At 53.2% G+C, this 13,662-nt stretch overlaps 2 protein-coding genes and 1 pseudogene across 4 annotated transcripts; 2 read left to right on the top strand and 1 right to left on the bottom strand.

Moving 5' to 3' along the window:
• The first annotated feature begins 626 nt into the window (after positions 1–626).
• UBE2C (ubiquitin conjugating enzyme E2 C) lies at positions 627–3,964 on the top strand. The gene is made up of 6 exons (XM_079784998.1): positions 627–811; positions 1,241–1,268; positions 2,026–2,112; positions 2,710–2,914; positions 3,023–3,082; positions 3,714–3,964. Exons 1-6 carry the CDS (start codon positions 711–713, stop codon positions 3,770–3,772), a joined length of 540 nt encoding a protein of 179 aa, XP_079641124.1. The 5' UTR covers positions 627–710; the 3' UTR covers positions 3,773–3,964.
• A 2,363-nt stretch (positions 3,965–6,327) lies between these two features.
• On the top strand, positions 6,328–7,028 carry LOC307106747 (small ribosomal subunit protein eS1-like; annotated as a pseudogene). The gene has a single exon. The product of its transcript is annotated as a small ribosomal subunit protein eS1-like (transcript).
• Positions 7,029–9,088: 2,060 nt separating this feature from the next.
• On the bottom strand, positions 9,089–10,566 carry TNNC2 (troponin C2, fast skeletal type). 2 transcript variants are annotated; one of them, XM_079783415.1, is made up of 5 exons: positions 10,472–10,566; positions 10,176–10,319; positions 9,962–10,076; positions 9,698–9,834; positions 9,089–9,421 (listed from the first exon to the last, which is right to left on the bottom strand). In XM_079783415.1, the coding sequence occupies exons 1-5, from the start codon at positions 10,479–10,481 to the stop codon at positions 9,390–9,392; spliced, it is 438 nt and encodes a 145-aa protein (XP_079639541.1). In that variant the 5' UTR covers positions 10,482–10,566; the 3' UTR covers positions 9,089–9,389. The 2 variants fall into 2 exon arrangements, with proteins under 2 accessions (XP_079639541.1, XP_079639540.1); XM_079783414.1 differs by lacking the exon at positions 10,472–10,566 and having other exon boundaries at positions 9,322–9,834; positions 10,176–10,432.
• Between the last annotated feature and the right edge of the window lie 3,096 nt (positions 10,567–13,662).

The raw sequence follows: 13,662 nt of genomic DNA, 5'->3' as shown, positions 1-13,662 counted from the left end.
CCTCTGTTTCTTACTTCTTCACCCAACTACGGCATGGAAGTAGCAGAATGTAATGGGTGGCAGACCAGAAGAAAAATGCAGAGTGGCTTTTATTACCCCTATTTTATAGGTTAAAACACTAAATATATAGAAAGGCAGCATATGAGCCTGTTTTCTAATAGGGAGTCTACTGCTAGATTGCCATCAGCCTCAAGGTTTTCCCCTCGCAATGGGCTCAGGACATAATGGGAGAGAGGCAGGGGTTTCGGGTTTCGGGTTTCAGGGAGGGGTACCAGGCAAGATTAGAGGCCCTCTCCTTCCCCGGGAGTAGGGTTCCGGGCTGGGAGTGCTGGGAGTTGTGGCCCGTAACCCGTAACCCGGCGATTGACCTAAAGGGGCACGTCCCACGTGGACTTTTTCTTAGCCCTTTAATGGTCGCCGTTTTCCAAAAGCCACCAATCCACTGCAGACTCGTTTTAATGGCAGCCTCTCCAGCCAATCGCCTGTCAGAATCAGGATTCCCGCGGCTCGGGAGTGGTGCGCTGGTGAGTGCGTCCAGCAGTTTTACCGTGACGGCCCTCCGGAGCGCCCCATTGGCTGGATCAAACCCAAGCGAGTCTCTGATTGGCCAGCGCTGCCGAAGGGTTCAATTCAAATGCGGGCGGGTGGGCCCGCAGCCCTGCAGTTACAGTCGTGTTCTCCGAGTTCGCGTCTCTGCCAGCGCTGCCCGGATGGCCTCCCAAAACCGCGACCCAGCTGCCGCCAGCGTCGCCGCAGCTCGTAAAGGAGCCGAGCCCAGCGGGGGCGCCGCCCGGGGCCCGGTGGGCAAGAGGTGAGTGGTGCGGAGGTGAGGCCCGGCCTCGCACGCCCTGGGCGGTGGGGCCCAGAGCGCAGGCTTCCGGGACCCGGTCGCCCTGGAACGACTGAGAAATGGGAAGTTGGGGGGCACGCTAGGAGCTCGGGCTGCCCTAGAGACCCTCCCAGAGAAGGATAGAAATTTCGAGGTCTGGGCACGGGCAGAGACCCCAGAGGAGCAGTGGGGGTTCCGAACACGCTAGAACAGCGCCGGAAGAGCCTGCAAGTGGGGAGAGCGAGGACTCGCCAGGGCCCCCTGTGGCAGTGGGAGTGTGCCCCCGAGCGCAGTCTCGCCTCCGGGAGGGGAATCCTTGGCAGCTCTTCCGGAGAGATGGGGTGGGAGCGGGGACCAGCTGAGGCCTGGCCCATCCCGACTCACAGCTGACTCCAAACGCTCTGTCTGCAGGTTACAGCAGGAGCTGATGACCCTCATGGTGAGTGGCTGCCTGCCCGGATCCCCTGCCTGTTGGTCCACCTCCCACTTTGCACTCCTTCTTCAGTAGCTTCCTTTCCCACATCAGGCTCTTTGCTAGACACAGAGCAAAGGGGTAAAAAGATGAGTGCAGTTTGCTCCCTTCTGGGAACTAGTTCCTATACCTCACCGACACCTTTTTCCCCAGCAGTTCCTACTCCTAATCCCATCTCCCCACAATGAAATTATCTCTAAAATAGGTCCCCTGAAGCCCTAAGAGGCCTATCCCTATTTCCCTGCCCTCAACTTTAACCACGCCCGGCTCTCCACCCTTCTCAGTATTGCCAGTCCTCCCCTTCTTGGAGATGCTTCCATCCTAGGTCCTTTTCCCACATTAACCCTGAATATTCCACTCAAATCCTTCAGTGCCCATATTGTATGTCTGTCTCCCTATTCCGAGTAGGCTTTGCACAGATAGAACTGGCACTCAATAGCACGGTGAATGGTATTCCCAGCAACCAACAAAACTGGGTGCAGGGAGCCTTCTGCTCCCCGGCATAACCCCTCCCTCCCTAGCCTGGCCCTGAACCACTGTAATCCCCACACTCCTCCCCAGGGGGGCATGTTCAGCCCCCAGGAGTCTAAGCACTTTCTCAGAAAAGGCTATCACTTCGGTCTGAGTGCCTTATTTTGGATCAGAACGTGATGGGATTAAGGGGTTCGCCCATTGTTCCCAGAAGTGTTCTCGATATCCCGAGAGCTTTGTGTTTCCTCCCCAGACGTCTGGCGACAAAGGAATTTCTGCCTTCCCTGAATCAGACAACCTTTTCAAATGGGTGGGGACCATCCATGGAGCAGCTGGCACAGTAAGTGTGGGGTTGGGGTAGGGGAGAGTGATGCTGGGTCTGGGGAGAGGTGGGAGGTGAGATCATGTGTCACATCTGCTTCCAGCCTTTAGGCCTGCAGGGCACGCCCCTGTGCTCTGAGCCTTCGGTCCTGGTCCCCCCTTCTGAACAGCAAGAAGGTGGCTTTAAAGCAAGGTTGTCCATCTTAGAGTCTTCAGGGCGCCAGGCAGCAAGGAAAAGAATGGAGGACAAGTGAGGACTTTGGCCAATGAGAAGGCACAAGTCAGCTTCCCATGGCTGTTTATCTGGTTTAAGAGAAGTCAGGACTTCAAATCTATGCCCAAAATCTCCCAATTTTTACATGTTAACAACTAATATTCTAATTGGACTAAAAAGCAAGCTGTGGCAACCCTCAGGGTACCAATTTACAACCCTTAGACCAGAGGATCCCTGATGTCTCCACCAGATGAGAGAAATTACCAGAACCAGTGTAAGAGTTTGTCTTCTGTCAAGTCCTAGAAAAACTAAAAGGTCCTAGCAAGGTCCTTATGTGGGGCTTGGGCTGGACTATGAGGTTCAGGGTGGCAAGCTTACTCCCGCCTCTTTCTCCAACGCCAGGTATACGAAGACTTGAGGTATAAACTCTCCCTGGAGTTCCCCAGTGGCTACCCGTACAACGCGCCCACGGTGAAATTCCTCACGCCCTGCTACCACCCCAACGTAGACACCCAGGGTAACATCTGCCTGGACATCCTAAAGGACAAGTGGTCTGCCCTGTATGACGTCAGGACCATCCTGCTCTCCATCCAGAGCCTGCTAGGAGGTGACTTCTAAGACTAGCCCTCCTCCCCCTGCAACCCGGGAACCTGTCAGGACTCCCCCAGGCAGCCTCTTCTGCCCCCTTGACCAATCTTGTTCTCTTCACCCACAGAACCCAACATCGATAGCCCATTGAACACACATGCTGCAGAGCTCTGGAAAAACCCCACAGGTGGGTCCTTCCTCCGCCACTGGGTGACCCCTCCCCAGCCTTGAAAGTCTCCCTCAAACAAAAGGAGCTCGGTGACTTGGGAAGCCGTTCCTACCTCTGCCTCGGTGTTTCTGGTTTGCTCTTTGATATAAAATCAGAAAATTGATGTGGGTTGAGGGACTTTTTTAAAAAAAAATTTAATACCTAAGGATTTTTTTTTTCATTGATTTTTCAGAGAGTGGAAAGGGGGTCAGGGATGGGGAGAGAGAAAGACATCGATGTGAGAGAGACACATAAATGGGTTGCCTCCTGATGGGCTGGGTATCAAGCCTGCAACCCAGGTACCTGCCCTTGACTGGGAATCTGAGACCCTTTGGTGCACAGGCCAACACTCTAACCACTGAGACCCTGGCCAGGGCAGGTTGAAGGGGCCTTATAAGTAGAAGGCAAAGCTTGTGCAAATGACTTGCTCACTAAGGCCCCCTAGTCCCCTCCCCAGAGTCACAGGAAGCCAAGTCCATCCAAGAGCTCTGACTGGGTGGACAGCAGAGGGAGAATCTGTTCTGGGAACTCCCTCCCCAAATTCTACCCCCCTTTGCATTCCTGCTGCCCTTCTCCCCGTCACTCACCAAGATCTGCCTGTTCTCTGCAGCCTTCAAGAAGTACCTACAGGAAAACTACGCAAAGCAGGTCTCCAGCCAAGAGCCCTGACCTGGGCTGTCCAGCCTGTCTCCTTGTGCTGTCTTTTTTCTTTTTTCCTCGGATGGTCTGTCCTTGCCTTGATTTCTGTATAGGACTCTATCTTCAGCTGTGGTGTCATATTTGTTTTGTGTCTGTTTTTTAAATTAAGTCTCTGGTTGAGCCCCTGTGATGAATATATTAAATAAATACGTTTTGAATTTTGGGGTTTGTTTTTTTGTTTTGTTTTGTTTTGTTTTTGTACAAGTTTCTGCCTTGTAATTACCCTAGAGTTGGGGCGGAGTCAGGTTCCTAGGATCTGGGCTCATGGCCCTGCTTCTCTCTCCAGGGAGAAAGGTTTGTCCTTCAGGATGTCCAGGCTGTAGGGCCAAGCAGTGGAGTGACTAGGATTTGTTCCCTTTTGACCTTAGTTTATGACTCTACATATATTTCCTCGTCTATAAAATGGGTGTCACAAAATACCTATTTCTTTGGAGTTGTGACATGCACTAGGAATGTTAGTGGCTATTGGGGCTGTCCTCGATGTGCTGCAAATGAGGCTGAACCAGTCTGGGGGTGGGGTGCAGATGACCAGCCACCTACCTATGACAGTAGATGCTCTGGCCCTGAAAAAGAAGGCTCGAGTCACCCCGCAGCAAGCCCAGGATCTGGAGAGGCAGCCACAGAAAGCCCCTTCCCTGTCAGAGCCAAGACAGCTTCTGACTCGCCCCTTGCCCCAGGTCCCCCACTGATGGCCCCATGCTCCAAGGGGGCTCACTCCCCTCCAGCTACTCTACCTAGTGGCCCAGCCCCTCAGGCCATCCTTCCACTGGCCTATGGACCCCTGCCAGCTAGGACCCAGCAAAGGGAAGATCAAGAGGACAAACAGCATCAGGTGTGGCCCCGGTCTCAGGCTCTACCCAAACGGGTCAGCTCTGCCTGCAGCTGCTTGTGCAGGCCTGGGGGAGAGGATAGCAGGGGGCCCTCTGGCAGCACAGTTATCACCTGGAACTTGTTAGAAATGCAAATTCTTGGCTCTCACCCACCTTACTCTTGCTATCCCAGCCTCTTTTCTGCCCTCTGACCCCCCCAAACCACAAGTGAGAGTTGTCAGATCTGGTAGAACTTGGTGTCCTCACTCAGTTTCCTTATCTCTAAAATTGTGCTCCCAGCTCTCTGGAACTCGGAGCTGTGCTTATAAATCCAACTGGGATTTTGTTCAAATGCAATTTTTTAAAATATATTTTTATTGATTTCAGAGAAGAAGGGAGAGGGCGAGAGAGAAACATCAATGATGAGAGAGAATCATTGATTGGCCGCTTCCTGCACGCCCCCTACTGGGGATCGAGCCCACAACCCAGGGATAATGCCCTTGACCAGGAATCAACTGGTGACCTCTTGAGCCACACCTGGCTGGGCCAAATGCAAATTTTGATTGAGTTGGTCTGGAGTAGGGCCTGAGCTTCTACATTTCTCATCAGTTCCCAGGTGCTGTCATTGCTGTGGTCTAGTTCAGAGTATAGAGCAGTGTTCTCCAGGAGTCGGGCAGCACAGTTATCACCTGGAATTTGTTAGAAATACAAATTCTTGGCCCCCACAATCTCTCCTGGTGATTCTAATGCTCTCCAACTTGCAAATCACTGGGTTAGAGGATGTCTGAGAAGAGCAGAGCTCAGAACCTGGCACTAATGCTGGCCAAGGTGTATGTACTTTTTAAATTTTTTTTTATCCTCACCTGAGAACTTGTTGAGAAAGAGGAAGAGAGAGAGAGAAACAGCTGTATGTGCCTCAACCAGGGATTGAACCTGCAACCCAGGTATGTGCCCTGACCAGAATCAAACCAGCAACTTTTTGGCGCTCAACCAACTGAGCCATTCAGATGAGCAGGGTGGACATACTTTTTGCCTGCCTTGGGAAGCCTCCCCATCTGGTTCTTTTTTTTTTTTTTTTTTTAATATATTTTATTGATTTTTTTACAGAGAGGAAGGGAGAGGGATAGAGAGTTAGAAACATCGATGAGAGAGAAACATCGATCAGCTGCCTCCTGCACACCCCCTACTGGGGATGTGCCTGCAACCAAGGTACATGCCCTTGACCGGAATCGAACCCGGGACCCTTGAGTCCGCAGGCCGACACTCTATCCACTGAGCCAAACCGGTTAGGGCCCCATCTGGTTCTTGATCACGGTGCTTGGTCCCCCAGATGGTCACGTGGCCTACCTTGCGTCAGTCACAGGGACCCAGCTCTAGACTGTAGTTCAGAACCAATCAGTGTTCCCTGGAATTATCACTAGGAGAAAGTGAAATTATTTTACCTGTTAGGTTGCTAAAAGAGGAGGGAGCCAGCCTGAGTTGCTGGTGGAGACAGCTGCAGGTGGAAGAAAACCGAGCAGAGACAAAGAGCTGAGAGATGGAGAGAGGTGACATTGAGACTCCAGCCTCCAGCTCATACCTTGGCATCTCAGTTACATGAACCAACAAATCCCTTTTTGGTGTAAGTCGGTTTGATTTAAATTTTTTACACTTGCAACAAGAAGCCTGGTACACTTAGTACAGGTATATTGACCTTTTGGCGCTTTGAGCAGCACCATGGCAGTGGGCAAGAACAAGTGCCTTACAAAGGCAGCAAGGAATTTGGAGCCAAGAAGAAAATGGCTGATTGATTTTCTAAGAAAGATTGGTATGATGTGAAACACCCACTATATTCAATATAAGAAATATTGGAAAAACACTAGTCAGGAGAATTCAAGGAACCAAAGTCACATCTGATGGTCTCAAGGGCCATGTTTTTGAAGTGAGCCTAGCTGATCTACAGAATGACAAAGTTGCATTTTAAAAATTAAAGCTAATTACTGAGGATGTGCAGGGCAAAAACTGCCTAACTAATTTCCATGGCATGGATCTTACCTGTGATGAAATGTGCTCCATGGTCAAAAAATGGCAGACCATGATTGAAGCCCTTGTTGATGTCAAGACTACTGATGGTTATTTGCTCCATCTATTTGGTATTGGTTTTACTAAAAAATGCAACAATCATATTAGGAAGCCTCTTATAAGAGCTCAGCATTAACAGGTCTGCCAAGTCCAGAAGATGACCCGAGAGGTGCAGACAGATGACTTGAAAAAAGTGGTCAATGAATTGATTTCCAGACAATATTGGAAAAGACAGAAAAGCCTTGTCAGTCTATTTGTCCGCTCCATGACTTTTCTTTGTTAGAAAAGTCAAAATGCTGAAGAAGCCCAAGTTTAAACTGGTAAAACTCATGGAGATTCATGATGAAGCGAGCTGATGTATATGAACCCCCAGTCCAAAAAGCTGTTTAAAATACAGATTTTTTATGACAAAATAAAAAATCCTATTTGTGATACTTTTTATTAAAAAAGTACTATTCCTATTCACTTCATACAGTTGAGTGCCTACAAGGTAAAGGCCATATGCTTGGGGATAAGAACACAGGGAAAAGGATGCAGTCTTGGCCCTGGCTGGCTTTGCTCAGTGGTTAGAGCGTCAGCCCCAGGCCCAAAGGGTCTCGGGTTCGATTCCTGGTCAAGGGCTCATACTTGGATTGCAGGTTTGATCCCTGAGCCTCTCTTACATCGATGTTTATCTCTCTCTCTCTTATTCCTTCCTTTCCACTCTCTAGGAAACAATGAAAAAATATCCTGGGTTGAGGATTAACAAAACAAAAAAGGCCCGGCCAGTGTGACTCAGTAGGTGAGTGTCCCCAGGGCACATGCTTGGTTGCAGCTGGTTGCAGGCTCATTTATGGGAAGACAGCAGATCAATGATTCTCTCATCATTGATGTTTCTCTCTCCTTCTTCCTTCCTTTCTCTGAAATCAATAAAAATATTTTTAAAAAACACAACAACAACAAAAAGACTCAACCAATGAGCACATAAATAAGTGGAACAACAAATCAATGTTTCTCTCTCTTCCTCCCTTCCTCTCTAAAATCAATTTTAAAAAATGGAGATAATTAGATTATGTGCCCCTGGGTTTGTGTGGGTAAATGAGACAATGCCTGCAAGGCACAGGGCACTGCATACAGTAGGCACCAGTCGTGATGATTATAACCCCCAGCACTGATCCTGACTGGAATAATAACTGGAAACATGAATGGCAGGTGAGAACACAAAGGAGTTGGAGAGGGAGGGCTGTAGCAATGAATAGCAGTGGAGTTCAATGTTTCAAAAATGATGAGCATTTGAGATCTTGCTTCCTGGCAATTGTCATCAGTTTGGCTCAAAAAAACCATTAAAAAAAAACTTCTCAAAAAAAAAAAAGAAGAATGATGATAATGATATTAGTAATAGTATTTGTTAAATGCTGAAACTATGTGCCAGCACTTTGCTCACACTAACTCGTTCTCACAACCCTGTAAGGTAAGTACCATCATTATCCCCATTTTACAGGTTAGGACATGGAAGCACAGAGTGGTTTAATTTGTCTGGAGCAGTGAGGATTCAAACGCAGGTAACCGGACTAAAGCTAAGCTACCACTGCACTTGGTTAGCTGTGACCTGGCGCCTGCTGTAATTGGGTTGTGTACCAAGAACTATGGAAGCTAGCTCGCAGCCAATGAGAGCAGGTATCAAAGGAAGGGAGGATGGTGTCTGAGCTGGGTCTTGGTGTCTTGGAGATGGTATCTGAACTGGGTTGAAGAATTTGCCAGACTTATTAAAGGAGGAAGGGCATTCCCAGGAAGGAAAACAGCATGTGCAAAGGCCCAAAGGCTTGAAAGTGCACCCCCACTGTCCATAGCCGGAATGAGAAGTTGCCCAGTGTGGCTGGAGCCCACGAGGGAAAAGGCAGCTGTGGGAAGCAAGGGACGGAGGGAGGGGAAGGAATTTGGATTTGATTCTAGAAACAATGGGAGCCTTGAAGTCCTTTCAACAGGGGAGTGGCCAGGCCAGATTCCATTTTATCTAGATCATGCTGATGGCGCTCTGTTGAACGCACTGGAGGGGCCTGAAAGCTGGGGGACCGGGCGAAGGCAGGGATCCAGGGTGGAGGTGGATCCTTCCTGACCTCCTTCCTGGCTGAGTCCCCACCCGCCCCTACCATCACCAGCAGACCTAGAGGCGCTCAGAACGGACGAGGTGGAAACGGTCAAGCGGGAATAAAGCTGCCTGGGATGGATGGACACCCACTCCCCCACCCCCAGCCCTGTGGCCTGCGCCCCAGAAAGGAGGGACAGTGGGGAGTGAGTGTCAACACTCCACCCCGCCCCCAGTCCGGCCTCCTGCCCCGCCTTCACCCCACCCGCGGACCGCGGCTCATCCTGACTCAGATCGAAACCTCTGCGGCCTCCCTCCGGCGCCCCGGCAGCGCGTCCGCCGAGCTGCCCACGCCCAGCGCCAGCTGCGGGCGGCCCTGCACTCGGCTCCCGCGACCTTCCGCATCTCAGAGCCGGAGGGCGCTCGGGTGGCGCCCCGCACGGGGGCCCAGCCAGGCGGCCCCTGACACCCGCTCCTCGGTCCTCCCCTCACTCAGGCCAGGCGCTTTGCAACGTTTGCTTTTATTCCTTCTAGAAGGGGATCCGAGAAGGGGCCGCGCCACGCTCTCGGGTGGGGAATGACACCGGGTGGGGGAGAGCCCCTACGGCCGGCCGAGGGCCGCGCGGTCTCGGCGGAGGCGAGCGCCGACCTCTTACTGCACGCCCTCCATCATCTTCAGGAACTCTGCGGGAGGAGGAGGAACAGCCGTCAGGGTCCCCTCGGGGCGCGGAGCCTGCGCCCGGGGTGCAGCGTCAGGCCGCGCCGGGGGGCGGGGGAGGGGGTGCCCGGGCGCGAAGTGATGAATTGCACGAAACCGGCCGCGGCCCCCCACCCGCCGGCGGGAGGAGCGTGGACAGGCCCCGCCCCGCCCCGCCCCGCCCCGCCCAAGGCTGCCCCGCGCCCCGCCCCGGACGCTCCCGCGTGGCTCGGCCCCCGCCCCCCACGCTCCGCGGCCCTCACCGTCGAAGTCGATGCGGCCGTCGTTGTTCTTGTCGCCGTCTTTCATCAGGGACTCGATCTCCTCCTCCGTCACGTGCTCCCCAGAGGCCTTGAAGATCTCGGCCAGCTCCTCCGCGTCGATGTAGCCGTCGGCGTTCCTGGGGGCGGAGGGGCAGGGCGGGCTCAGGGCGCCCCCTCCCGTACCCTCACCCCGGGGACCTCCGGGTCCTGTCGCCAGACTGGGACTGCTCGGCGCCTGCCTGGCCTCCCAGGCGCCCAACGCACCTGTCGAAGATGCGGAAACACTCGGCCAGCTCCTCCTCGCTCTTCCCCTTCGCGTCCTCTTTCATCTGGCGCACCATCATGACCAAGAACTCCTCGAAGTCGATGGTGCCGCTGCCTGCGGGGAGCAGGCGGGGCGTGAGCCCGAGTCCCCACGCCGGGGTGCGCGCCTCGCCCCCGCACCCTCGCGCCCTGCCTCAGAGGGCTCCGCGCTCACCGTCCTCGTCCACCTCCTCGATGATGGCGTCCAGCTCCTCTTTGGTGGGTGTCTGGCCCAGCATCCTCATCACCGTGCCCAACTCCTTGACGCTGATGTCCCCGCCACCGTCAGCGTCAAACATGTCAAAGGCGGCCTTGAACTCTGCGAAGGGAAGGAAGGCAGAGGGCTGAAGTGAGCCGGCCTCGCATCGACTACCCTCCCACCCGCGGGACTACCCTCCCACCCGCGGGGGAACCAAGCGCCCCCAGCACACATCAGCCCGACAGACAGACAGCCTGCCCGCCCCCACTCACCAGCGATCATCTCCTCGCTGAGGTAGGACCGGGCCTCAGCCTGCTGGTCCGTCTGCAGGAGACACAGAGTCAGAGGGTGCAGCCTGGCCTTAACCCTCTCCTCCTCAACCCCCACCTCTGCTCGTGCCCCCTTGGTCCTCCAGGAGAACAACTCCACACTCGCCACCCCTCCTGCCGGCTCCCACAGCCCCCAACCCGTTTTGGAGAGCTAGAGAGGAAACAGATGATGCCCAAGGCTTTCTCACTTGTCCATCGGAGGTCCAATCAGCAACCCCCCAGGAACCTTGGGATGAAATGGAGTCAGGGCTGTGAAAGGACTTTATAAAATGGACACCATTCCGGCATGACTTTCCCATTTTCCCTAGCTCCTAACAGTGCCTCGTACTTTAGCAGGTGCTCAATAAATGTTCTCCAGTAAGTACCGCAGCACCAAGTTATCCAGCACCTACTAAGTGTCAGACCATACACAGGCACTGGGACCACCGAGCAGAGTCAGACACATCAATCCTCCCCTCCGGGAACTTGCAGAGACGGAGATTTTAAACGTCCTTCGTATGAGCAGTCTCGGAAGTAAATGCCATTCATGTGGGGCAGAACATGATGGGGGCCTTGTGGGGTGAAAATAATACTTTGGGGGGGGGTGTTCTGATGACATCTAAGCCAAGGCATTTGGGGAGGGGCTTTGGGCTGCAGCTGGTGGTGGGGAAGGGTGAAGCGTCCAAGTTCTTCAGCTCCATGGGTGCTGGCCCTCCTCCTTGCTCCCTACCCTCTTCCCTCCTTGCCCATGCCAGGAGGGCAGGCTAATTTTAGTCTGGCGAGGGCAACAGCAGCTGGCCTCCAGCGTTTAGTTACTCCTTGAAGTGCAATGGGGAGGGGGATCTCAGAGGAAGGTGATGGCTCCGAATCAGAACGCCTCTCTGGGAGGCTGAGGTCTCCCTAACTCTGGTCTGTCGTCTCTGCCCCTCCTCATCAATTTGGAGTTCTTGGGCTCCTGCACCTGAGCTGGCTCAAGGCCCTGCAGGGCTCCCATCTCCAGAGGAACGGAACCTTTCTTCTCTCACTGGCCATGGGAGGGCTTGGCCAGGCTTCCAGCAAGTCCCGGCCACCCATTTCCTGGGGGACTCACTCTGGCCCCGGGGGTCTCCATCTCTCCCAAGCTAAGGTAGACACAAGCTGAGACACATACACCCCTCACAGTACTGTGACCAATATTGCTGCAAGTCTCAGAAGGTCTGCAGGGAATTGGCAAGCCCTGCGGATCAATGCCTACTACATCCCAGCCCTGCCCTTTGGAGAGAAGTCCAAGGCTTTCTCCCCAGGCTTCCTCCTGGGTTTCAGGAACCATCATGTTCCATCATCAAATGTCCAAGTTACTGCCCCACAGAGCACCCAGATCTGGCCCGAAAGAGGCCCAGAAACGCTGCAGCAAGCAAAGGGATGAAGTCCCTTCTTGTCCTTACCATGGTTGCTGTTCACAGGGTCTCCTCTGCTGCAGGCCACTTCCTCTGCACTCCACCACCCAAAGATGTTCTGGCCTGCTCCAGCCCCTGGGATTTGTAGGGGCACCCTCTCCTCCCACCTCCTTGCTCCCCAGGACTGGATGCCCTAGCCAATCAGATCCTGGGGTCAGAGAGCTCCCCCTCCTTCCAGTGTCCTAGCCCATTACCTAATTTAGCCAAGGGCCCTTGCAGAGAAATTGAAGCCTCCGAGCAGGTGGCAGGCCTTGACGTCCTAGATTCTTGTGAGGAGAACCCGCCCTGCTCCACTGCCTGAGCGACCTCCCTTCAAGAAATACACTTGCTCCAAGATGGGTAAGGACGATCGGTGTAGAGAAAGGTGAGGGTACATGTAGAATGGGGCGAGCACAGGCCTTGAAGTCCAAGACCCAGTGCCGCCCTGAACTTCAGTTTCCTTATCTGAGATGGGGGTCGTCACAACCTCCTCAGAGAGGCTGTGGCATATGAGAGCCCGGGTATAAACCACCCAGCTTGTGCCAGTTACATGGGGCTGGTACTTGGCAAGTGCAATGTCCTGTCTTTGAACCATGGTCAGGGGCAGAGGGCAGGAGGAGGGGAAATGACAGTCACAGTTATTGAACCTCTCCGACATCCCACATACTGTGCTAAGCATTTTAACCTCATGATCTCATCTAGTACTCCCTCACCCTATGAGGTGGCAACTATTATTATTCCCTCTTTATTGGGGAGCTTTGGATATCATAAAGGACTGTAGTCATGTTGGTGATTCTTATTAATCTTGACTGAGGGGAAGTTGGGACAGACAGTCCTTGGGGACCCATCCAGAAGGAGAAATGTCTGTAGGGGTCCAGGACACAGGGTGTGCACTTGGAGGAGAAATCAACATTGGAAGCAGATTCTTCTCTCAAGTTTACCTTCTGCAGGGAAAGGCTTTTTGGGACTCACATTCTTGGGGAGGAAGGGACCAGGGGGAGTTTCTCTAAGTAGATGATGGGGTAGGTGGCCCCTTGCCAGAGCTCAGTGAAGAAGTCTGGAGGTGCTCAGCTGGCCGCCTGGGGTGGGTAGATCAGGTTAAGTCCCAAGGGAGCCCTGCCTGAGAATCCACAGGGTCCAGGCTGGGTGTTGGGGGGGTAGGCAATGCTCATGGTGAATGGCTAAGTCAACAGAAAGAGCAGTGAGACAACCGAGTGCAGATTCTGGGGCCAGTGAAAGGGGGCTGGACACCAAGGAAGGCAGATGGACAGTGGCAACTGGGCTGCCCTCTTCCCCTATATATAGACATTCCTAAGGAAAGCTCAGCGGAGCCAGGCCGGGCTAAATAAGGCCTCCCCCAGCCAGGCAGGGGGCCAAGGTGCAGCAACAACTAGGGATTCCAATTTGGACACAACCATTAGAACCAGGTGATCCCTTTGGAACAGAGAGTGTGGGACTCTCAGCAATCATTTGTTCACTAATTTGCCCTTTCATTTATTCAGGGAAATAGATAAGGTCCAAACTCAGTGCAGCCAAGCAAGGTCCTACTTATCCCTGGTCAGACTAAAATATAGCTCCAAGCATCACCCGTCATAGCCGCCAGGCCTTTACACATGCTGTTTTTTCCTTCCAGGACTTCCCATCTTCCCTTTCTTCATCTACCTACTTCCCTATCATCTTTCTCAGTGTTAACATCACTTTCTCTAGGATCTCTTCTCTCCTACACCCAGGCCAAGGTGG

This window comes from Cnephaeus nilssonii, assembly GCF_951640355.1.
Source record: "Cnephaeus nilssonii genome assembly, chromosome: 11".
In the NCBI taxonomy this organism is placed as follows: domain Eukaryota; kingdom Metazoa; phylum Chordata; class Mammalia; order Chiroptera; family Vespertilionidae; genus Cnephaeus; species Cnephaeus nilssonii.
The sequence above is the reverse complement of the archived record's forward strand: the minus strand, read 5'-3'. Positions and strand labels throughout refer to the sequence as shown.